Source organism: Doryrhamphus excisus, chromosome 23 (genome assembly GCF_030265055.1).
Source record: "Doryrhamphus excisus isolate RoL2022-K1 chromosome 23, RoL_Dexc_1.0, whole genome shotgun sequence".
NCBI lineage: Eukaryota > Metazoa > Chordata > Actinopteri > Syngnathiformes > Syngnathidae > Doryrhamphus > Doryrhamphus excisus.
In genome coordinates, this window is record NC_080488.1 from 1,607,501 (window position 1) to 1,634,325 (window position 26,825).

A 26,825-nucleotide genomic window follows, 5' to 3' on the forward strand; every position below is an offset into this window, starting at 1 on the left:
GCGCTTCATGGCGTTCCTGAAGGCGTCCAAAGCCCAGCAGTATGTGGACATGCACGTTCCTGATGAAGACCTCAGCAACGCTTCGCTGCCCGACGAGGTGGCCTACTTCACGTTTGGTGAGCGGTCGGTTCTTATTGCCTTTTCACGGGAAAATAACAACACATTTCGGGTTCCCACGCGAGCTTTAGAGGACTATTACGGCACTTTGGATGATTGCTCTCTGTGGGTTTGTACCATATTTCCCAAAGATTGGAGCACAAGAGGAAAATTCAATTGCACATTTTCATGTATCTGTCCGTGTTGGTACTGATTGTCTTTATTGGGGTCACAGCAGGAGGTGGGGCTGGGGCCCGTCCCTGATTGGGGCGAGACACAGACTGGTCACCAGTCAATCACAGACCACACTGCCAGATATTAAATATAGTCATAAAATCTTATTAATTTTGCCTTTAAGATTTTTTTTCCATGAAATACAACCCATGTATGAGATTATTAAATGTAAATTCAAGAAAATGCAGTTTTCTTTTTCTGTAGTTTAGACATTTAAAAACGACCGAATTTACATGCAAATCAAGCCAAAAAAGGTATCTAATTTTATTTTATTTTATTTTATTTTTATTTTATTTTTATTCATAATAATATCATTCTTAATATATTAATAATTATATGAATAATAATATTTTATTTTTTTAATTTATTTCTAATATATCATGTTTGAGTCATTAGAAAAATACATGAATTAAATATAAATAAATTAAATATAAATAAATACACAATATAACCTAAAATAAAAAAAATGATACATCTGGCAACAAATGTTGTTTCTGTAGTTTAGACATTTAAAAACGACCGAATTTACATGCAAATTAAACCAAAAAAAAGTATCTAATTTTTATTTTATTTTATTTTATTTATTTATTTATTTTTTATTTTATTTTCATTTTATTTTGATTAATAATAATATTATTCTTAATATATTAATTAAAAAATTATTTATAATATAATATCATGTTTGAGTCATTAGAAAAATAAATGAATTCAATATAAATATATTAAATATAAATAAATACACAATATAAACTAAAACAAAAAATGATACATCTGGCAACAAATGTTGTTTATCACCCCCAATCAGGTGGTAGGTTTGCGTGCTCTCCCTGTGTGTTCTCTAGCTTTAAAATATAAACATTAGGTTCATTGGAGACCCTTCCTATGTGTCCGTAGGTGTGGATGCTTGGTTGTCCGTGGAAAAAAATCTTTTAAAAAATAATATTCCTAGTGTTCAGGAGCAAACTGGTATTCCTCCAGCAAACATTTGCGTCTATAGCATCTGTAATCTTGGACTTTTTTTGGTAGTTCGGGTTCATAAAGGGCATCAAACCTGCAACCCTGTGATCCCCAAACCATTAATTTGATTTATTTAACTGTTGCTGATGTTGATCTTGACTGACAGGGAGAGACCTTTAAGTAGAATTCATTTCAACATAAAATATGGTCATCGGTAGGAAATACGGACAATTTATTCATTCTGAGCAATTGAAAATTCCCAATATTCCCATTTAAAAAAAAAACAACAACAACAATATATTATAGGAACTTAACATGGCGACTTTGGTAGCTGAAGGAACCTTCATCAGTGCTGTCATCTAGTGGCCTGACTGTGTCACAACACATTAGTACACAGCAAATAATAGATAATGATACATTAGACACCCACTCACCCACTCACCCACCCACTCTCCATCTATCTTTTCAAGTTCCAAATGGATATTTCCATCCAGAAGATTTGTTTACTTTTTTTACTTTTTTTTTTTTTTTTTTTACCTCCAGCCTATTATTTTTTCCTTCCTATCTGGTCTCTTCGTGCTCCTCAGACTCTGGATCTTTTCATCCCTTGTCTTGCTTCCCACAGATCTCACATCCATCCCCTGTCACTCCGCCGCTCGCTCTCCTTAATCTCGAACTCTCTTCTCATCCTCAACCTCACAAAACGTTGACAAACGTTAGCATTCATCTCCCAGCTGAAAAAAAAAAGCCTGATTCGGCATTTTATTTCCTGGTTTAGATAAAACACCTGATGCCCCCCCCCCCTCCCCCTCCATCTTTTTCTCAGCCCGGAACAAGTGGCGCCCATCAGACCCCCAGATCATCTCAGAGGGCCTGTACGCCATCGCGGTGGTCCTGAGCTTCTCGCGCATCGCCTACATCCTCCCAGCCAATGAGAGCTTTGGTCCCCTGCAGATCTCGCTGGGGCGCACGGTCAAGGATATCTTCAAGTTCATGGTGATCTTCATCATGGTGTTTGTGGCCTTCATGATCGGCATGTTCAACTTGTACTCCTACTACTTGGGAGCCAAGTACAACCCCGCCTTCACCACGTGAGTACGTTTATTTCATGTGTGAGCGTCGGGGGAGGGGGGGGGTACACTCTTTATGGCGCACTCTTCTCCAGCAGACATCTGCAGCTGTGTGTCGTGTTAAGTCTCCACTCGATGCCCCCCCCGCCCCCCTTTTTCAGTTTCCCATAGACTTGGTACTGGTTGTGGTAGCAAGATTACGAGGTGCATTCATGGACATCAGGTCATCACATTAGCGCATCCCTTGTTTATTGTGGTTAATTGCTTCCCGACCTGAATTGAAATATAATTATAAATAATAATAAATAATTAATAAATTAATAATAAATAATAGCGATTAATTAATAATAATAAATAATATTAAGTAATTAATAATAATAAATAATATTAATTAATAATAATAAATAATATTAATTAATTAATAATAATAAATAATATTAATTAATAATAAATAATAATTATTGATTAATAGTAATAAATAATTCTTAGTTAATTATTATTAATAATAATTAATAATAAATATAAAATAATTATTATAGCATTCATCAATAAATAGAATATTTATATTTTGGAATATTTTCTAGTTAAAGCATAGAAAACCCGTTTAAGACTTTTAAAATATGGCTTGTATCAGTGTTAGAGCCCTGTACACATGAAATAGCACCCCTATAGTCACCTCTATACCCCTATTATTCATTGTTTACACCACATTGTGCAAAATTAATACTTTTATTGTAAACCTAAGAAAGGGTTTCAAGTGGGGGGGGGTGGAAGGAGGACAAAATAAGAAGCCAAAACTTAGGACTTTGCCGTGGACTGGGAGTAGAATAATAATAATAATAATAATAATAATAATAATAATAAAAAAAGTGTTGAGGGATGCCTGTATTCTGGACCAGTGACCCACTAGTTTATGTCTCCAATACTTCCACTGTTGGTGAAGGTTGGAGACCCCCTGACGTAGGACATTTTTTTGAAGCGCATGTTTGCAGAAATGCTGCTGATGTCAGCGTTTGTGTCTTTCTGCGTGAGCAGCACCGCCATCGGAGGACTAACATTAACTTGACTGTAGACTCGGAGCGACATTGCAAGGACTCCACTCGTGTGCGTTTAGAGCAAATCCACGTGCCGAGCCGCAATACACACACACATCTCACAGGAAGTTCCGCTTGGCTGCTCACACGGATCCAAAGATCCAGGCCGCGAGATGAGCAGACAGACAGCAGCTGGAATACGAGAGGAAGGTCCACAGATGGCTGAAAAATATTCCCGTCTTGGAAATGATCATTCTCCTGTGAGAGCGCTCGTTAATCAAGCGCAATTTAGCACATGCTAGTGGCTGAAGACGACGAGACATCAACCCGGACTCCGGAGATGGGATTGGGAAATCGGTATCAAACCCTGGTGAGCTGCCGCTCGCACAAGGAGAGGAGGATCCAGCTTTTATGCTTCCTTCATTCCTCATACTCTTTGGATGTTAGCGTCAGTGGTGTCATTAGGCCTATTTTAGGGGGCATCAGCCCCTAAAATGTTCTTAAGTCCCCCTACACAATTGTAATATTTTTTATTGATTTTTAAAAAAAATTATTGTTTTTTTTTTTTTTTTTACAAAAAAATCACTGACAAATTTCATATAATAGGGCAAAAGGAGGCTTTAAAATGTTCTGAAGTCCCTCTACATAATTTTTATATTTTATATTGATTTTTAAAAAAAAATTATTGATTTTTTTTCAGTGATTTTTTTGTATTTTTTTTAATTTTTTTTTTTACAAAAACATCTCTGACAAATTTCATATAATAAGGCAAAAGCAGGCCCTAAAATGTTCTTAAGTCCCCCTACATAATTTTTATATTTTTAAGATATGCCTTTAAGATTAAGATATGCCTTTATTCGTCCCTCAGTGGGGAAATTTGTATTTTTTATTGATTTTAAAATTTTTTATTGATTTTTTGGTATTTCTTTAATTGATTTCTTTAATTGATTTTAGAGCAGGCTCTAAAATGTTCTTAAGTACCCCTACAAAATGTTTATAATTTTTTATTGATTTTTTAAAAAAAATTATTGATTTTTTTTTTTCATTTATTTTTTTGTATTTTTTAATAGATTTTTTTTTGTGATTCTCTGACAAATTTCATATAATAGGGCATTTTTTAAAAAAAATTAATGATTTTTTTTTATTTTTTCATTTATTTTTTGGTATTTTTTTTATTGATTTTTGTTTTGTTTTTTTTTTTTACAAAAAAAATCTCTGACAAATTGAATATAAATTCCCTTCTGGAGATGGGAAGCAGGTTGCTGGTATGACATTGGCCACCAGGGGTCAGTGTTGCTTTTGGTCCCAGCCTGGAAGTCTTGACGTGGGCTGACCTTCAATGCAAGATCTGCTTCATACATTCTGTTTTAGCAAGAAGTCATACTTGGTTTGGAGTGAAGCTTTCACGGAGGTAGTCCTTTAAGTTAAGTCCACCAACAAAAGTGTGGTTAGATGCATTTTTGTAGAAGAACCTGTCACATCTTGTAAAACATCTTGATAACAAAATAGAAGCTGTTTCATCTCCAAAGAGGACATCAAGCTCTTATTGTTTCACTTCCTGTGGGTGTAATGGCGCCACGTCCAGTACTTTACTCGTTCCTAATTACCCGTCTCTTCATGAGTGTATGTTCTCGCAGTGTCGAGTTAGAGATACGTGCTGCTGCTGCGCGACTCGAGCCGTCTTCCGAGGCGCACGTGTTTGATGCGGGCGGCAGGTGGAAGTGGTAATGATACCCCAAGAGGAGCCATTTGGGCCGGGAGATTTAGGGTGGGAGGTTAGAGCGAGGCGTGTGGTATTATAGGATAGCACCTTCTCGCTCACACGCAAACGCCAATCACAGCGAGGCCCTGACATGTCGCTCGAAATCAACCGTGTAAAGACATCCGTGTGTCACATGGTACAACTGCAACATTCTGGCATTACAAAAATCAGCTTAAAGAGTCAAATCCAATCATTTGAATGTAATGGTAATTGGTAATGGTAATGTTAATGGTAATGGTAATGGTAATTTCATTTGAACATGCATCAGATTCCAATTGAGTGCATCCCATAATCAGTTCCCAGTTCCACATGTCGAAAAGGAGTAGGAAGAAGCAAAGCTTATTAAATCCTACCCCTCCATCTGGTACTTTTACAATCACTAACTGTTACATTTGTTCACTTCCTGCTTTCAGAATATAGTTAAAGTTTTTTTATTTTTGTATTATTATTATTATTACTATTATTTTGTCACATAATCAGTTCCCAGTTCCATATGTCCAAAAGGAGTAGGAAGAAGCAAAGCTTATTAAATCCTACCCCTCCATGTGGTACTTTTACAATCAGTAACTGTTACATTTGTTCACTTCCTGCTTTCAGAATATAGTTTAAGTTTTTCTATTTTTGTATTATTATTATTATTATTTTGTCACATAATCAGGTCCCAGTTCCACATGTCCAAAAGGAGTAGGAAGAAGCAAAGCTTATTAAATCCTACCCCTCCATCTGGTACTTTTACAATCAGTAACTGTTACATTTGTTCACTTCCTGCTTTCATAATATCGTTTTTTTATTTTTGTATTATTATTTTTATTATTTTATTTTTGTCACATAATCAGTTCCCAGTTCCACATGTCCAAAAGGATTAGGAAGAAGCAAAGTAACTGTTACATTTGTTCACTTCCTGCTTTCATCATATAGTTTAAGTAGTTTTTTTTTTGTTTGTTTTATTTTTTTAATTTTATAACTTTTTTTTTTTTTTTTTTTTTAAATTTTATTTATATTTTTACTACAATTTTTATTTATTTTTATTTGTACTCCGGTTTCCTCCCACATTCCAAAAACATGCTTAATTAATTGGTAATGGTAATGGTTTTATTTAATTTGACCATGCATCAACCACAACACGCCCAAGATAAAAACAGCATTTATGTATTAAAAGGCAAACACAAACTGATACGCTACACATTAAAAATATGATTGACGCAATTGAATGCGACAAACGCCAACCAGGGTGGTTAACATAATGTGAAACTGCTAGCTCTCCGACACTGTCAGTCAAACAATCATGAGCACGGTTGATACAGCTTGGGTATCAGACCTCATTAGATAGCTAATATTGTGCCCAATTAGTGGATTCCCATATGTGCAAATACAATCTTAGTTTGGAATAATCTAACACAGGTGTTCAAACAAATACGCACGTACACTTTCATTCCACGCACACACATTCACACTCTTATCGGGAATCAAATTTGGACAGCACTGACTCCGCCGTGGACACGCGTGTCTCCGTGTTCCGGTCAACGGTGCGCGGCGGTACTTTGCCGAGCAAAGGACATCTACAAAGGATGGAAGCTGTGCATATTTTGAAGGAAACACCTCCAGGACCTCGGAAAAGCAGAATTATTATCGATGAAAATGGCGGAATGAAAGAGTCTAAATGAAAGTGAATGCATCAATAGCAATCATGGGGAGACTGCAAAGCAACAAAAGGAAGGGGGATCAACTCCTGCATGCAGAAGAAGGGGACAATGGGAAACGAAGGGAACGGAAGACAGAAAGAGAACCACGGGAGGGATGCAGATGCCGAGCGGAGGGCGTTGGGAACACTGCGGTTTATTCAGGAAAATTTGCGGGAGAGATGCCAGGGTGCAAAAACAAAGGAGGGGAAAATGGAGGGAGGAGAATCAGAGAAGGTCAAGCTGACTGTGCGGCAAACAAGACGCTTGGACACAGTCTGTTAAAGCTTGCGTTTTACTTTGAAAATATTGAAAAAAATATTAATTTTTACCCATTTTTATGATCATCCATTACTGGGGGCAATACTTGGTAGCAACCAGCAGGGGCAGCGTCATTCATTCATTCATTCATTTTCTACCGCTTATCTCGCTGGAGCCTATCCCAGCAGTCTTCAGGCGAGAGGCGGGGTACACCCTGGACTGGTGGCCAGCCAATCACATTCATACCTATGGACAATTTGGAGTGCTAGCATTAACCTAGCATGTTTTTGGAATGTGGGAGGAAACCGGAGTACCCGGAGAAAACCCACGCATGCACGGGGAGAACATGCAAACTCCACTCAGAGATGGCCGAGGGTGGGGAAAGACAAAATAAGAAGCAAAAAAGTTACCACTTCCACACAAAATAGGAGGAGAACTCATTCATTCATTCATCTTCTACCACTTATCTCGCTGGAGCCTATCCCAGCAGTCTTCGGGCGAGAGGCGGGGTACACCCTGGTGGACTGGTGGCCAGCCAATCACAGGGCACATATAGACAAACAACCATTCACACTCACATTCATACCTATGGACAATTTGGAGTCGCTAATTAACCTAGCATGTTTTTGGAATGTGGGAGGAAACCGGAGTACCCGGAAAAAAACCCACGCATGCACGGGGAGAACATGCAAACTCCACACAGAGATGGCCGAGGGTGGGGAAAGACAAAATAAGAAGCCAAAAAGTTACCACTTCCACACAAAATAGGAGGAGACCTCATTCATTCATTCATTCATTCATTTTCTACCGTTTATCCTCACAAGGGTTGCGGGGGATGCTGGAGCCTATCCCAGCTGTCTTCTTCAGGCGAGAGGCGGGGTACACCCTGGACTGGTGGCCAGCCAATCACAGGGCACATATAGACAAACAACCATTCACACTCACATTCATACCTATGGACAATTTGTCCATAGAATTCAAAGTCGCTAATTAACCTAGCATGTTTTTGGAATGACGGCTTAAACTCGGAATTGACCTCGGGTCTCCTCGCTGTGAGGTCTGCGCGCTAACCACTCGTCCGCCGTGCAGCCCCAGCGTGACTCAGTTCCAACTAATTTGCAGTCCAAAGAAGAGCATAGACCAGTTATTCCCAAAGTGTGGGCCGCGGCCTCCTGGTGGGCCGTGGTGGTGACTGCAAGTGGACCATGCAAGGTCATTAAAAATATGATTAATTTTTATTTGTAGAAAAGTATGAGAATTAATTCTGTGTACACCGCAGATTAAAAGTTTGGGCTTCCTTTATCCTGAATCTTTATAATAATAATAATAATAATAATAATAATAATAATAACCCCTGGCAAAGACTGAGAAGTGCCAACTCATCCTCCTCAATTTCACACTGGCATTAAAACAGGAGTTCAGAACATCCCAATTGTGATGGTTTTAATGACAATTGTCAGTCAATTAATGGTCACCAAACGCACCTTCAGGTTGATACGTGGTCCTGATGGTAGGAAAGCTACGGTTACGGTGCCTCAGCAGTGAGGATGTCGGCCACAATATGAAGTCAAAAGCGCCGAGTGAGAGGCTGACATTGTGAAGGAAGTAAAATAAAGGAAGCGTGACAGAAGGTCTAACCCAAGACGGGGATCCTGGTGAGCGAGGGAGCAAAAGAAGGGGGTTCAGATGATATCTGAGGGGACATTTTATTAGCTCTGAAGGGGCGTCGGTGCTCAGCGTCTGCCAGTGGGAATGCAAAGACAGAGGACAGGAGACACCCTTGTGACGAAGACACAATAGACCGTAAAAAAAAAAAAAAAATGACGAGGAAAATGCAACAAAAACATCCTTGTTTCTCATGCATTTTTCATATTTGTCTATTAATATGCCAAGACACGCTCGGCAGCCAAACTTTAGGTACATTGCCGCTCTCATGTGGCTGAAGAACCAAAAGTATTAGAAAGAGTTGCTAGCATGATGCAGTGCGACTCCACGGTAGTACAACCTTTTCAGTACTACGACGATGATTTGAAACGGACAGTACTGCATGCCAGAGTATTGGGTATACACACGCTGGTACCATCACGCCACAGAAGGAAAACCATAACAATCACTGATAGAAGTGGAAAGAGGGGATATGGGTATCACCAGTGGCGTCATTTGGCCTATTTTAGGTGCCCCTAAAATGTTCTTAAACCCCCATAAATAATTTGATATTTTTTATTATTATTATTTTTTTTTTTTTACAAAAAAAACGTCAACGTCAGTGGCGTCATTAGGCCTATTTTAGGTCTCCCTAAAATGTTCTCAAACCCCCATAAATAATTTGATATATTTTATAGAATTTTTTTTTTTTTTTACAAAAAAAAACGTCAACGTCAGTGGCATCATTAGGCCTATTTTAGGTCCCCCAAAAATGTTCTTAACCCCCATAAATAATTTGATATATTTTATTGAATTTTTTTTTTTTTTTACAAAAAAAAACGTCAGCGTCAGTGGCGTCATTAGGCCTATTTTAGGTCCCCCAAAAATGTTCTTAAACCCCCATAAATAATTTGATATTTTTTATTGACATTTTTTTTGTTTTTACAAAAAAAAACATCAACATCAGTAGCGTCATTAGGCCTATTTTAGGGGGGCTTCAGCCCCTAAAATGTTCTTAAATCCCCATAAAGAATTTGATATTTTTCATAGAATTTTTTTATTTTTTTACAAAAAAACATCAACGTCAGTGGAGTCATTAGGCCTATTTTAGGGGAGCTTCAGCCCCTAAAATGTTCTTAAGCCCCCCTAAATAATTTTGATATTTTTTATTGATTTTTAAAAAAACATTTGTTGATTTGTTTTTTTATTTTTTTATTGATTTTTTTTTTACAAAAAATATCTCTAACAAATTTCATAAAATAGGGCAAAAGCAGGCTAATAAGCAAGCCAATAAGCAGGCTAATACTAGCCTACTACTACTACTACTACTACTACTACTAGTAGTAATAATCAGAAGAATAATAATGTTGATAGTAATAATAATAGGCTAATAATAATAATAATATAATGATTATTATATCATTGATTAATTGCAGTGTAGATTTTGTGTACTTGTGTATTTTGTGTACTTGGAATTCTTTCCAAATTCGTCCCTCATTTGGTTCCTGACCAAATCGTGATAAATGAATTTGCACAATGTTAAGAAATTGAATGTTTTTATCATAAAACCTTTGACCTTTATTAGAGCCCCGTAGACTTGATTATAACAGCACCTGGTCACCTTCACACGCCTATTATTCATCGCTTACATCACATGCGCAATTCTCATGCTGCAGGGACTGGAGGCGCTCGCTAGCTATAGCACTGCAGATGCATAAATACACGCCGGATGCCGGTCCGGATGCCGGTCCTGATGCCGGTCCCGATGCCGGTCCTGATGCAAACCCTGGCCAGGAATCAAAGTGAACAGCAGAAGCGTGTGGCATCACCGCGGCAGGAATAACAGTTGTCAAAAGCACTTAAACACATTTTATTGTCAAACATAAAAGCCACACAAAGTACGCCAATCGTTATTCACGCTCTGTCAACGAAGGTCATTCCACTTTAGAGATTCCGCTGCTCCCGAATTTGTGCATTTGCAGTCATGATTATAGTTGGAATCTGGTATCTTTTGTTTGTTTTTCAATCCAAGTGTTGGGAATTAGTTTTCGGATCAGATTGCAACCCCACCAAGTCCAGATGTGGCCTATGGTTTTTGGAAATCTCTCATTATATTTCATTGAATTCGGATCCTGAAGGAGAAGTTGACTCCGGCAGGGTTGGGGAAATATGGCGTCAACTCTGTTAACGCATCACTGGGAATCTAACCTGAGGCACCGCTGGCTCAGGTGGAAGGGTGTCCGTGCCGTAATTGCACCGGGCTTCATTCCTTGGTGGGGTCGCTGCGTCATCGTCATCGCATATTCATGTACCAGATGACACCCCTTGCTGCTCTTTTCCGGCATCCGCCCTCATCATTGTGATGATGTTGGTGTGTAAACAAGGCGATGGTTTAAAACTCCACACAGAGATGGCCGAGGGTGGGGAAAGACAAAATAAGAAGCCAAAAAATCACCACTTCCACACAAAATAGGAGGAGAACTCATTCATTCATTCATTTTCTACCGCTTATCCTCACGAGAGTCGCTGGGGGTGCTGGAGCCTATCCCAGCTGTCTGGGTACACCCTGGACTGGTGGCCAGCCAATCCCAGGGCACATATAGACAAACAACCATTCACACTCACATTCATTCCTATGGACAATTTGGAGTTGCTAATTAACCTAGCATGTTTTTGGAATGTGGGAGGAAACCGGAGTACCCGGAGAAAACCCACGCATGCACGGGGAGAACATGCAAACTCCACACAGAGATGGCCGAGGGTGGGGAAAAACAAAATAAGAAGCCAAAAAGTTACCACTTCCACACAAAATAGGAGGAGAACTCATTCATTCATTGATTTTCTACCGCTTATCCTCACGAGGGTCGTGCTGGAGCCTATCCCAGCTGTCTTCGGGCGAGAGGCGGGGTACATCCTGGACTGGTGGCCAGCCAATCACAGGGCACATATAGACAAACAACCATTCACACTCACATTCATACCTATGGACAATTTGGAGTTGCTAATTAACCTAGCATGTTTTCGGAATGTGGGAGGAAACCGGAGTACCCGGAAAAACCCACACATGCACGGGGAGAACATGCAAACTCCACCCAGAGATGGCCGAGGGTGGGGAAAGACAAAATAAGAAGCCAAAAAGTTACCACTTCCACACAAAATAGGAGGAGAACGCGTGCACGGGGTTATTATTATATTTATATATAGTTATATATATATATATATATATATATATATATATATATATATATATATATATATATATATAAATGTTTATTATAGTTATAATAATATTTTTTTTACTATTATCATTATTATTATAAGCAAAATACTAAAATCAAATCAATACATTTGTTTGATAACAAACATTAAAAGCACGGTGTGCCCCCCCACCCCCCTTCCCCCTTCCCCCTGCTATAAAAGACAGTTAATTTCAAATGAATACTTCATATAGATTCACCAATATTTGCCGTAGGAGAAAAGAAGAGATGACGATGAAGAAATCCATTCAATATTATTATATATCATATATTATATTTGCTAAAGGCTAAATATTAAAGAGCGGCAATGTCTTTGCAAACTCTGAGCTATAAAAACGTATTTAAAAAAATATATATATATATATATAACAGGGGGATGGAAATAAAGCAACAATGTATAATTCAAAGGAGAAGATGAAGGGGGTACAAGTAATGGCAGAAAGCTGCCGGGAAGCAAGATGTGGGGGGGTTCGGGGGGGCTGGGGGGGGTGATTGCAAGAAAGATATAAAAGCTAAAGCAATGGGATTATAATGAAGACGCTGCTGTGTGTGTGTGTGAGTAAAATGGTAGCAAAGACAATGGCGGGGTGTGAGCTAAAGCGTAGATCAAGAGGTACAGAAAGCAGGTCCCCGAGGGGGACCAGGTTGATTCGGGCCCCGTCTGTGATTAGGTTTCAACTGCTCCTGCAGAGCCGAGGTGACTCACACACACTCCGGCGGAACATTAGACTCCGATATCTACATGGACCACTGGTGGGGGTGGGGGGTCGGGGGGTGCGTATGTTATGATGACATCACGGTAGAAGTATCAGTCAAGCAGCGGGGGCGCCGGCCACGTGCAGACAGAGATGGACGATGTGCTATTATCTCTTATTAAGAGTGGCGGCTCCCGACAGGCGACATAATGGGGCGCACGCATACACGGTCAGACCTGTGTAACCATGACAACCACATGTGTTACAACCCCGGACTTCTTTGTGTCATATTTGGACCCCGCGTGAAGCCTTGTCCCACCACATGAATTATGATAAATGTGCTTAACACATTCAAACCGCAGTTTGAATTCTAGTCAATGACTGTCCGTCATCTTTGACATTCCGGGATTTAATTAAGTATAATTGCTATATTACCTGGCATGAGCAAAGAACAATTACACAGATATTATATATTTTATACAATGAATGTCTCTGAGGTTATACAGTTGCACGGTGGACAAGTGGTTAGCGCGCCGACCTCACAGCTAAAAGACCCGAGTTCAATCCCACCCTCGGCCATCTCTGTGTGGAGTTTGCATGTTCTCCCCGTGCATGCGTGGGTTTTCTCCGGGTACTCCGGTTTCCTCCCACATTCCAAAAACATGCTAGGTTAATTAGCGACTCCAAATTGTCCATAGGTATGAATGTGAGTGTGAATGGTTGTTTGTCTATATGTGCCCTGTGATTGGCTGGCCACCAGTCCAGGGTGTACCCCGACTCTCGCCCCAAGACAGCTGGGATAGGCTCCAGCACCCCCGCCACCATCGTGAGGATAAGCGGTAGAAAATGACAGCTGGGATAGGCTCCGGCACCCCCGCCACCCTCGTGAGGATAAGCGGTGAAAAATGACAGCTGGGATAGGCTCCAGCACCTCGAAGACCCTCGTGAGGATAAGCGGTAAAAAAATGACAGCCGGGATAGGCTCCAGCACCCCCACGACCCTTGTGAGAATAAGCGGTAGAAAATGACAGATGGGATAGGCTCCAGCACCCACACCACCCTCGTGGAAAGCGGTGGAAAACGACAGCCGGGATAGGCCCCAGCACCCCCGCCACTCTCGTGAGAATAAGCGGTAGAAAATGACAGCTGGGATAGACTCCAGCACCCCTGCCACCCTTGTAAGAATAAGCAGTAGAAAATGACAGCTGGGATAGGCTCCAGCACCCACGCCACCCTCGTGAGGATAAGCGGTGGAAAATGACAGCTGGGATAGGCTCTAGCACCCCTGCCACCCTCGTGAGGATAAGCGGTAGAAAATGACAGCTGGGATAGGCTCCGGCACCCCCACGACCCTCATGAGGATAAGCAGTAGAAAATGAATGAATGAATATAAGACGTCCAATATTCCAGTGCGGTAGAAAATGACAACTAGGATAGGCTCCAGCACCCCTGCGACCCTCGTGAGGATAAGCGGTAGAAAATGACTGCTGGGATAGGCTCCAGCACCCCCGCGACCCTCGTGATAAGCAGTAGAAAATCACAGCTGGGATAGGCTCCAGCACCCCCGCGACCCTCACAAGGATAAGCAGTAGAAAATGAATGAATGAATGAATATAAGACGTCCAATATTCCAGTGAGTGTATTATATTTTCTGAGTGCTTTTTCCTTAACTACAATCTCTGTTTTGGCAAAAAATAAGCACCCTGTGGGTGAGCTATATATATATAAGAAAAGCCAAGCTGATGTGGCCATCCTGTATGGAGCTTATATAAGAACTAACAGTCTGTGAAGGTGAACAAATGAACCACACTTGAACGGCCTTTGTGGTTTTTATAATTGCCCATTTGTCCACCGGAGTGCTGGATTTTTATGGCACACGGATATCGCCCGGAACGTAGCCCATCATCGTTATTCCTAGCATTCACTGCTGTGTTTGTACGAAACATGGAATCCGCATGTGTTGCATAGGAAGAGTCGGACTGGAAAGATAACTGGGATCAATTATCATCACGGCATGTTAATTAGCCTTTGTGTTTAATAAGTTGCATTTCAAAACTCGGGAAAACGGAGCGTTTTAAGGAGCGACTGCAGATAAGACATGAGAGGTTATTTCAAAGGCGGGAAAAAAAAAGCTCTAAATAACAGGCTTTCAAGGCAAAGTCCATCAAAATCACCTTGCTCAGCGGTCCTGGCGGAGATGGGAATAGCGAGGGAGTTTTTGGATAGATCCCGAATACACCGCGATGGAAACCAGACCGATGTTGTTGTTGACTGGGGGTGCATTTTATTAGCGCTGCCTTATGTCACTGCAATATGTTGCACCTGCCCCCGACCTGACGCTTTTTGGTCCAAAATAGATTCCCGGCGCCATGTTGGTGGATATGTTTGGAGCGTGTCACCGTCGGGATTTGTGCCGCTGCACACAGACTCTGCATGTTGGACGTAGTCCAGTTTGAAGCTCGTATGTATCGCTTCGTTTCTACCTTTTTCCGTATCCAAAATGCCGCCTGGGAGCCATTTTCGGTCAGCAGCTTTTTTTTTTTTATATTCGAATTATTAAATTTTATTTCAATTCTGTTTATTTTTGTAGCGCCAAATCCTATGTCAAAAATATGTCATGGCTCTCAGATATGAAGATCACACTCATAAATGATAAAAGAGAGAACCAAGTGAAGCCCCGCATGCAATACATCCCATAATACAATTTGCCGTTTCACATATCCAAAAGGCTGCACGGTGGTTGAGTGGTTAGCGCGCAGACCTCACAGCTAAGAGACCCAAATTCAATTCCACCCTCGTACACATTTCCTCCCACATTCCAAAAGCATGCTAGGTTAATTAGCAACTCCAAATTGTCCATAGGTATGAATGTTCTCCTCCTATTTTGTGTGGAAGTGGTAACTTTTTGGCTTCTTATTTTGTCTTTCCCCACCCTCTGTCATCTCTGTGTGGAGTTTGCATGTTCTCCCCGTGTGTGCTTGGGTTTTCTCCGGGTACTCCGGTTTTCCCACATTCCAAAAACATGCTAGGTTAATTTAATTGGCGACTCCAAATTGTCCATAGGTATGAATGTGAGTGTGAATGGTTGTTTGTCTATATGTGCCCTGTGATTGGCTGGCCACCAGTCCAGGGTGTACCCCGCCTCTCACCCGAAGACAGCTGGGATAGGCTCCAGCATCCCCGCAACCCTCGTAAGGAAAGGCGGTAGAAAATTAATGAATGAATGAGGTCTCCTCCTATTTTGTGTGGAAGTGGTAACTTTTTAGCTTCTTATTTTGTCTTTCCCCACCCTCGGACATCTCTGTGTGGAGTTTGCATGTTCTCCCCGTGTGTGCTTGGGTTTTCTCCGGGTACTCCGGTTTTCCCACATTCCAAAAACATGCTAGGTTAATTTAATTGGCGACTCCAAATTGTCCATAGGTATGAATGTGAGTGTGAATGGTTGTTTGTCTATATGTGCCCTGTGATTGGCTGGCCACCAGTCCAGGGTGTACCCCGCCTCTCGCCCGAAGACAGCTGGGATAGGCTCCAGCATCCCCGCAACCCTCGTAAGGAAAGGCAGTAGAAAATGAATGAATGAATGAGTTCTCCTCCTATTTTGTGTGGAAGTGGTAACTTTTTGGCTTCTTATTTTGTCTTTCCCCACCCTCGGACATCTCTGTGTGGAGTTTGCATGTTCTCCCCGTGCATGCGTGGGTTTTCTCCGGGTATTCCGGTTTCCGGTCGGAAAAAAAACATATCGGTCGATCCCTAATTGAGACCCATGTTTCCTCCTTCCCCCCCCCCCCCCCACCGGCCTTAAACAATAAACGAGGAAGAGCTGAGGGCAAATTAAATAAATGAACTTTACCAAGCAACCAACCGTGATGTTGTTGAAAATTGTTGGATTTGGCAGGAAAAGAAAAAAAGTCCCAAAAAATCCAAACACACAAGAAGACTAGCTAAGATTCCGTGTTCTTCACCACTTCCGTTCCTCTCACATTCCAGGGTGGAGGAAAGTTTTAAGACTCTCTTCTGGTCCATCTTTGGGCTGTCAGAAGTCATCTCAGTGGTGCTGAAGTACGACCACAAGTTCATCGAGAACATCGGCTACGTGCTGTATGGCGTCTACAACGTCACCATGGTGGTGGTTCTTCTCAACATGCTCATCGCCATGATCAACAGCTCCTACCAGGAGATTGAGGTAATATGACTACATACATTATTAATAACTCATTTATTGCCGCCAACTGGGGCCCAACCCGACCGTGATCAGGCCATTCCGCAAAGAAGGAATCCTTTATTTAAAAAAAAATATTGTAGTTACAACATTCTAAATATGGTTTTTTAATACTATTATTTATTATTATTATAACACAATTTTTTTATTTTTACTCAACTCTATTTTTTATTATTTTTTTCTTTACGGTAAAGCGTCTTTTAGTACTCTGAAAATAGCTATACAATTAAAATGTATTATTATTATTATTAGAGCCCTCTACACATGAAATAGCAACCCTATGCTCCACTTAATACTTCCATCCATCCATACATTTTCTATGTCGCTTCTCCTCATTAGGGTCGCAGGTATGCTGGAGCCTATCCCAGCTGTCTTTGGGCGAGAGGCCAAGGTAGAAAATGACAGCTGGGATAGGCTCCAGCGACCCTCGTGAAGATAAGCGGTAGAAAATGACAGCTGGGATAGGCTCCAGCGACCCTCGTAAGGATAAGCGGTAGAAAATGACAGCTGGGATAGGCTCCAGCACCCCCGCAACCCTCGTGAGGATAAGCGATAGAAAATGACATCTGGGGTAGGCTCCAGCACCCCCGCGACCCTTGTGATGATAAACGGTAAAAAATTACAGCTGGGATAGGCTCCAGCACCCCCGTGACCCTCATGAGGATAAGCGGTAAAAAATGACAGTTGGGATAGGCTCCAGCACCCCCGTGACCCTCATGAGGATAAGCGGTAAAAAATGACAGTTGGGATAGGCTCCAGCACCCCTGTGACCCTTGTGAGGATAAGCAGTAGAAAATGACACCTATGATAGGCTCCATCACCCCTGCGACTCTTGTGAGGATAAGGGTAGAAAATGACAGCTGGGATAGGCTCCAGCACCCCCGCGACCCTCGTGAGGATAAGCGGTAGTAAATGACAGCCGGGATAGGCTCCAGCACCCCCGACCCTCGTGAGGATAAGCGATAGAAAATGACACCTGGGGTAGGCTCCAGCACCCCCGCGACCCTTGTGATGATAAGCGGTAAAAAATTACAGCTGGGATAGGCTCCAGCACCCCCGTGACCCTCATGAGGATAAGCGGTAAAAAATGACCGTTGGGATAGGCTCCAGCACCACCGCGACCCTCGTGAGGATTAGCGGTAGAAAATGACAGTTGGGATAGGCTCCAGCACCCCCGCGACCCTCGTGAGGATAAGCGGTAGAAAATGACAGTTGGGATAGGCTCCAGCACCCCCGCGACCCTCGTGAGGATAAGCGGTAGAAAATGACAGTTGGGATAGGCTCCAGCACCTCTGCAACCCTCATGAGGATAAGCAGTAGAAAATGAATGAATGAATGAATAGTCGCCAAGGAATTAATTCTTATTTGAAGGTTGCTTCTAAGTGTGACTGCCTTAACATTGTAGGGTCTACAGTTGCTAATCATCGGATGATGCTATTTTTAGACTTAAAGTCGCAGTAACGATGTCCAGTGTTATGTTGAAGTTATTGAGTATTTATGTTTTTTTTCCGAAGCTTAGCAAGCACGGATTTAATGACGAGGAACATAGCACGGACACCCACAGATGTGGTTTGATGGCCACTCATTAGCATAGACCATCGCTCGTTTGCATGTGATGGTTCCGGCATGTGATTAGGGATCATGCTTCGGAATGACTTCTGCTCACGTTGGAAGGAGAGCGAGCGAGGAAGTACTACTGGGAGGACGCTCACCTGGCTTCCTTTATGACCTGATTCCAGTGGTTCGGTAGAAATGGGTTCAAGTGAATCCCAGTTGGAGAAGAGCCACATCTACCCAACGTGCTCCACTGAGGTCTTCACCTGCGTTCACCTTTTATCTCTCTAGGAGGACGCCGACGTGGAGTGGAAGTTTGCTCGGGCCAAGCTGTGGCTCTCCTACTTCGACGAGGGCCGCACGTTACCCGCCCCCTTCAACCTGGTCCCCAGCCCCAAGTCCTTCTACTACCTGGTCCTGCGTTTGAAGTCCTGCCTTATAGGGATGTGCAAGATGGGCAGACATCAGCACGGCAATGAGTTGGAGCTGGGAATGCTCAATTCCCAAGCCAAGGTAATGAGTTGATCATTTGTGTGGAGTTTGCATGTTCTCCCCGTGCATGTGTGGGTTTTTTTCCGGGTACTCCGGTTTCCTCCCACATTCCAAAAAAAACATGCTAGGTTAATTATCCACTCCAAATTGTCCATAGGTATGAATGTGAGTGTGAATGGTTGTTTGTCTATATGTGCCCTGTGATTGGCTGGCCACCAGTCCAGGGTGTACCCCGCCTCTCGCCTGAAGAAGACAGCTAGGATAGGCTCCAGCATCCCCCCACGACCCTTGTGAGGATAAGCGGTAGAAAATGAATAAATGAATGAGTTCTCCTCCTGTTTTGTGTGGAAGTGGTAACTTTTTTGCTTCTTATTTTGTCTTTCCCCACCCTCGGCCATCTCTGTGTGGAGTTTGCATGTTCTCCCCGTGCATGCGTGGGTTTTCTCCGGGTACTCCGGTTTCCTCCCACATTGCAAAAAAAACATGCTAGGTTAATTAGCGACTCCAAATTGTCCATAGGTATGAATGTGAGTGTGAATGGTTGTTTGTCTATATGTGCCCTGTGATTGGCTGGCCACCAGTCCAGGGTGTACCCCGCCTCTCGCCTGAAGAAGACAGCTGGGATAGGCTCCAGCACCCCCGCGACCCTCGTGAGGATAAGCAGTAGAAAATGAATGAGTTCTCCTCCTGTTTTGTGTGGAAGTGGTAACTTTTTTGCTTCTTATTTTGTCTTTCCCCACCCTCGGCCATCTCTGTGTGGAGTTTGCATGTTCTCCCCGTGCATGCGTGGGTTTTCTCCGGGTACTCCGGTTTCCTCCCACATTCCAAAAAAAACATGCTAGGTTAATTAGCGACTCCAAATTGTCCATAGGTATGAATGTGAGTGTGAATGGTTGTTTGTCTATATGTGCCCTGTGATTGGCTGGCCACCAGTCCAGGGTGTACCTCGCCTCTCGCCTGAAGAAGACAGCTGGGATAGGCTCCAGCATCCCCCCACGACCCTCGTGAGGATAAGCGGTAGAAAATGAATGAATAAATGAATGAGTTCTCCTCCTGTTTTGTGTGGAAGTGGTAACTTTTTTGCTTCTTATTTTGTCTTTCCCCACCCTCGGCCATCTCTGTGTGGAGTTTGCATGTTCTCCCCGTGCATGCGTGGGTTTTCTCCGGGTACTCCGGTTTCCTCCCACATTCCAAAAACATGCTAGGTTAATTAGCGACTGGCCCCCATTTTTGCATTCTGATGATGTGTAGTACAAAAGTAACTAACTGATCAGTTCTCTAGGGTTGATGTGCAAACCTCCTCTCGTCTCGCTCTTAGGGGTCACCCCTTTCAAAATAAAATCACATCGAATAAATAGTACACGTCATTGGACAGCCAATCGATGCATGTGACGTTTCCCGGACGTGAATGTATCTGAGCCCAGCGCCGCAGCTTAGCTATTACCTCGGCTGTTAGACCACCCGGCGTCTGCTCCCAAGGCGTGGTCACCTATCGGATTGGGAGAAGATGTGTTCCGCCTCGCTGAGCTCCTGGCTCCCACTCGGTTTCAGTCTAAAAGCAAGCGGTTGCAGCTGGCAATCGATACATAAAATCACACCGTGGGCTCGCAATCTTTTCCTCTCCCGCGTTCCGAGTTCCTCAAATGAACCTTATCCATCAGGTGGGAATGGCTGCACCAAGACTGAAGGTAATCATTCCTGATAGGCCAGATAGACTTCCAAGTCACGGATTAAATGTCGACAAGAAGTGCTGTAAAAGGGATTTTTATCGCACCTTTAAAGCGCTTTGCAGTTTAACATGAGAATAACGGGACCGCGACATCTCCTTTAGCGTGGTTAACTGGTCCCAGTCGGTACCCGTCTTTAGCTCAGAGTGCAAGTGATGGACGTGAGTTGCGGCCGGCAGCAGCTCCTGTGTGAATGTTCACTGCATATGAATGAATGAGTTCTCCTCCTATTTTGTGTGGAAGTGGTAACTTTTTGGCTTCTGATTTTGTCTTTTGTCATGTTCTCCTCGTGCATGCGTGGGTTTTCTCCGGGTACTCCGGTTTCCAAATTCCAAACATTCCAAAAACATGCTAGGTTAATTTAATTAGCGACTCCAAATTGTCCATAGGTATGAATGTGAGTGTGAATGGTTGTTTGTTTATATGTGGGTGTACCCCGCCCCTCGCCCGAAGACAGCTGGGATAGGCTCCAGCACCCCACGCGACCCTCGTGAGGATAAGCGGTAGAAAATGAATGAATGAATGAATGAGTTCTCCTCCTATTTTGTGTGGAAGTGGTAACTTTTTGGCTTCTTATTTTGTTATGGCAACTATATTGGATAATACAAGTATGAAAGAAACTATAGGGGTGTTATTCCATGGCTTGAGGTCTCTAATAATGCTAAAAATGCATTTAGAAGAATGTAGGATAATATTTGATTCATAAGTAAGGAATCGTACATCACTTATTACTGGAAGTAATCAATAGCAATAACTTTGGGATTACTGTATTTGAATTTTTGAATGTATAAATATTCTTAGTACTCATTGCCGGCCACCTGCAGAATACGATAAGACCAATCAAAGACAAAGATAGCGAGGTTGACTTTTGATTGACAATGTCAGAGAGGCCTTAATGAGGTGTCTTTTTAATTCCCGACTTCCTCTCCGGGAAAGCTCCGTGATAACAACAATTCCCAGAATGACGCAGTGCTGTTCCACACGACTGCGCGTTACAATTACACCAGTACGCATATTGTTGCATTCATGCCACTCTGTCCGTGTCAATCAAAATTCACCTTCATTATCTTTGGTAGAGAGATGAGACTTACAGCCGGTTCGGTGCTAAAGTGGAACGTCAGTTCCACGGTAAGGTCGCGGACATTGAAGGTGGTTAACACAGCTTCGTTTTGGGTCAAGCGGAGATGACATTTTAATACTGCAAATGTCACAAATGCTAACTTCGGACTATTTTCTGCATCAGGGGGAACACTTCAGGACTTATCTGCCTCCTGGGGAAGAGTTCCAGAACTTATCGAGAAATTCCAGAAAACATCCAACCAGATACCAAGTGAGTTGATTGGCTTGAGTGTGAAAGATGGGTATTGAACGTCATGTAGTAGGATTTGTATACAATTGTATACAAAACTGCTGACTAATGATAAAAACGATTGAAATAACACGTTTATTGCTCTCTGGTTCTACCATATCTTACTTATTGTGTGGAAATATGGACTAATAACTATAAAACTAATCTTCACTGGCTAAATGTACTGCAAAAAAAGGCTAGTAAGGATAATTCATAATGCCACCTACAGAGAACATACTAACTCCTTATTTCTAACATCACAAATACTTCAACTTGCTGATATAGTTCATCTTCAAACAGCTAAAAATAATGCATAAGGCTAAAAATAACCAATGAGCTAAAAATGTCATCCAATAAAATTTGCTTAAATTAAAATTAAAATTTGCTTAAATTAAAATTTGCTTAAATTAAAATTAAAATTTGCTTAAATTAAATTTAAAATTTACTTAAATTAAAATTAAAAATTGCTAAAATTAAAATCCAAATAAAAAAAATGCTAAAATTAAAAGTAAAATTTGCTTAAATTAAAATTTACTTAAATTAAAATTAAAAAATGCTTAAATTAAAATAAAAATTTGCTTAAATTAAATTTAAAATTTGCGTAAATTAAATTTAAAATTTGCTTAAATTAAAATTAAAAATGCTAAAATTAAAATTTGCTTAAATTAAAATTTACTTAAATTAAAATTAAAATTTGCTTAAATTACAATTCAAGTTTGCTTAAATTAAAATTTGCTTAAATTAAAATTAAAATTTGCTTAAATTAAAATTAAAATCTGCTTAAGTTAAAATTAAAATAAAAAATTGCTAAAATTAAAATAAAAAATTGCTAAAATTTAAATTAAAAACCTTAAACTATATTAGGAAAGCAGGAAGTGAACAAATGTAACAGTTACTGATTGTAAAAGTACCAGATGGAGGGGTAGGATTTAATAAGCTTTGCTTCTTCCTACTCCTTTTGGACATGTGGAACTGGGAACTGATTATGTGATGCATTCAATTGTAATCTGATGCATGTTCAAATGAAATAAAACCATTACCATTACCAAACAGGAAGTGTCCATGAGGCGTCTGGCTGCCACATTGTGTCTTCAATGAAGGTAAAAGTAACCAAAATATGTTTTGTGTTACCATTTGGGAGAATCAACCGCTGATGACATCATCGACTGTGTGAAGGAGATAAGGACATAGCAGTCCTATCATGGAAGGAAGTGGCACAAGTGAAGTGCGAGTAAGAAGAGCGAGGTAAAGGGAAGACATAATGAGGATGAAAAGCCCCTAATGAGCTCTGTGAGGTGGACACGCCGTGTTCGCATTTGGCAAATGAGCACTCAGGAGGCACTGGATCCTCTCCTCTTTTGTGCGCCCTTCACCTCCATCCTTAGAGATCTTGGTCAGGAAAAACGGCCACCTCAAAGGTCCAATGCTGTGTTGTTTTAAACACTGCGGTTTGTGAGCATAAAAGGAGACATGCTATTGAGTTCACGGTGCTGACTTGTTGCAGGATGGGACATCGATACGGCAATAGGAGCTTGGAGTGTGTTGAAAGTTTAATTAGACACGTGTTTACCGGCTAGATACATCACTCTTGTTGTGCTTCCTTCTCCCTTGCAGAAGATCATGAAGCGACTCATTAAGCGTTACGTCCTCAAGGCCCAGGTGGACAGAGAGAGCGATGAGGTCAATGAAGGTAATGTCCACTTTTCATTCACCTTTATTTCCACTCTATATTGGATTTGATCATTACTGGCATGCATTCGGTGGCGTGCTCGTGTTTCTGCAGTCGTGCTGTGAAGTCAGGGATTACTGTGTGTTTAATCAATCATGTGCAAATTAGGCTTTTTGTAAATTTTTCCCTAATACTACACAGCTAATATTTTTTTTATTTTTTATTTTTTATTTTTTATTTTTTATTTTTTATTTTTATTTTTTATTTTTTATTTTTTATTTTTTATTTTTTATTTTTTATTTTTTATTTGACAGATAAAAATAAAATAAATAACACCTGTCCTGGGTAAAATCTTTTTTATTAAGCAGTACCAAAGAATATTTAAGCATACATGCAACAATACACAATAATGTGCAAAACACAACTTTTTAAGATTTTTTTTTTTTTATTCAAACTTGTGCAAAAAAGTGTCTTCTTCGGTTTATGTCTGCAGTTTGCTGTGGCAAATCCGAAAATACATATTTTCTAAAAGTACTGAATATAAAGTGGATAACTGTATATTCAAAATATGATTCTTTATTTGTACGAAAACCCGCCATTTACTTCTAGATTTTTTTTTATTGATTTTTTTTATTTAACAGATAAAAATAAAATAAATAACACCTGTTTTTGTGTACAAAAGTTTTTTTCACTAACCAATACTAAAGAATATTTAAGCATATATGCAACAATACACAATAATGTGCAAAACACAACTTTTTAATATATTTTTTTTTTATTTGAAACTTGTGCAAAAAAGTCAATATTTACAATGTTGACCCGTCTTCTTCGGTTTATGTCTGCAGTTTGCTCAGGCAATTCGAAGATTTCCATTTTCTAAAACTACTGAATATAAAGTGGATAACTGTATATTCAAAATATGATTCTTTATTTGTACAAAACCCCGCCATTTACTTCTAGATTTTTTATTTTTTATTTTTTATTTTTTATTATCATTTGACAGATAAAAATAAAATAAATAACACCTGTCCTGGGTAAAAGCTTTTTTACTAAGCAGTACCAAAGAATATTTATGCATATATGCAACAATACACAATAATGTGCAAAACACAACTTTTTAAGATTTTTTTTTTTTATTTAAACTTGTGCAAAAAAGTCAATATTTACAATGTTGACCCGTCTTTTTCGGTTTATGTCTGCAGTTTGCTCAGGCAATCCGAAGATACATATTTTCTAAAACTACTGAATATAAAGTGTATAACTGTATATTCAAAATATGATTCTTTATTTGTATGAAATTTCCCTGTGCTGACGTTTGGTTGTTGCTGTTTACTCGCAGGCGAGCTGAAGGAGATCAAGCAGGACATTTCCAGCCTGCGCTACGAGCTCCTGGAGGAAAAGTCTCAGGCCGCCGGGGAGCTGGCGCTGCTTATTCAGCAACTTGGTGACAAATTTGGCAAAAACACCATGAGGCACTGACGGTACGGGAGAAAGACCATTGTCAAAACGTGGGCCTTGATTCTGGAAAAGAGCAAGGATGGGAAACAGGATGTTAATTTGGGTTATCGTAACATTTCCTGTCTTCAGGCAAAAACCTCAAGATCATGTTTGTTTTACTTATTAGCGTGAGGACGAGAAAACTCCAGCTTGTGTTGACACTTCTGATTAAAATAGACGAGATTAGCTTGTAGGCTAGTACAAAAAAACACGAGATGTGATGAAGATTCACATGCACTGCCAAACGTTATCAGCACATTTCCAAAAACTGGACGAAAAAAGGGAATTTGTCCAGGTTTTCCAAGACTTTGTGCATCCCTTTACACAACAGGCAGTCTAATTAATCCCTTCCCTGTTGCACACCTTGTCAGTCGTGGGAAAAAAGGTTCATTTCTGATTGATTGACTCACTGGAGTATGGAAGAACAATACCTGATCATCAAGATGACGCAACACCAGCCCAACAGGAAGTGGGTCTTACACGGTTCATTTTTATGAAAATATGAAATTATTCCTTGTCAAAAGTTTTTTTTTCAGGAGTCTCATTTAGGATGACAACAATTTCAAGTCAGGCTTATTTTTGGACCGTGAGAGGAACAGGAAGTAACATGCAAATACAGAAAGACCGTCTTGCTGTACTCACCACTGTGCCACTACGCTGCCCTCGCATACAGTACAATTATACAGTACACAGTACACAGTGCTTTGGTTCTTTGGAAAAGCTCTGATAAAACATTACATTATTATAAATTATGATTAATTATTTTTTATTTATTATGAAAAAATTAAATAAATGTTTAATGTTAATTTTTAATTTTCAACACAAAATAAGATGGAAAAATAAATAAGCAAAACAAAAAACAAATGAAACAAATTAAGAAATTAATTTTTATTTATTATTAAATTATTAAATAAATGTTTAATGTTCATTTTTATTTTTCGACACAAAATAAGTTGGAAAAATAAATAAGCAAATCAAAAAACAAATGAAACAAATTAACAAATTAATTTCTATTTATTATAAAATTATTAAATAAATGTTTAATGTTAATTTTTATTTTTTCGACACACAAAATAAGATGGAAAAATAAATAAGCAAATCAAAAAACAAATGAACAAATTAATTTTTATTATTAAATTATTAAATACATGTTTAATGTTGATTTTTATTTTTCGACACAAAATAAGATGGAAAAATCAATAAGCAAATCATATAACAAATTAACAAATTAATTTTTATTTATTATTAAATTATTAAATAAATGTTTTAATGTCAATTTTTATTTTTCGACACAAAATAAGATGGAAAAATCAATAAGCAAATCATGAAACAAATTAACACATTAATTTTTACTTATTATTAAATTATTAAATAAATGTTTTAATGTCAATTTTTATTTTTCGACACGAAATAAGATAAGCAAATCAAAAAACAAATGAAACAAATTAACAAATTAAACTTTCATATCAAGGCGGGGGGCCTCAAACTCACGGCCTGCGGGTGCCGTGAGTTTGAGACCCCTGGTGTACAGTATCTCACACAGTACAGCACGCCACTCATATTTTTTATTGTAGTATATCTATATCTCCAGGGACAATAGTTGGATATGACATAGTGTGTCTAAATTGTG

At 40.1% G+C, this 26,825-nt stretch overlaps 1 protein-coding gene across 1 annotated transcript in view; it reads left to right on the forward strand.

The window, feature by feature from the left end:
* LOC131110294 (short transient receptor potential channel 7-like) overlaps window positions 1-26,056 on the forward strand; it is a 47,200-nt gene extending 21,144 nt beyond the window's left edge. The window contains exons 6-12 of the mRNA XM_058063262.1: window positions 1-116; window positions 2,114-2,378; window positions 16,677-16,872; window positions 18,754-18,975; window positions 21,925-22,011; window positions 23,644-23,719; window positions 25,038-26,056. The exon at window positions 1-116 is cut by the window's left edge and continues 118 nt beyond it. Of these exons, the coding sequence (XP_057919245.1) occupies window positions 1-116; window positions 2,114-2,378; window positions 16,677-16,872; window positions 18,754-18,975; window positions 21,925-22,011; window positions 23,644-23,719; window positions 25,038-25,177 (1,102 nt within the window). The 3' untranslated portion in view covers window positions 25,178-26,056. The remainder of the gene's footprint in view (window positions 117-2,113; window positions 2,379-16,676; window positions 16,873-18,753; window positions 18,976-21,924; window positions 22,012-23,643; window positions 23,720-25,037) is intronic.
* Window positions 26,057-26,825: the final 769 nt, after the last annotated feature.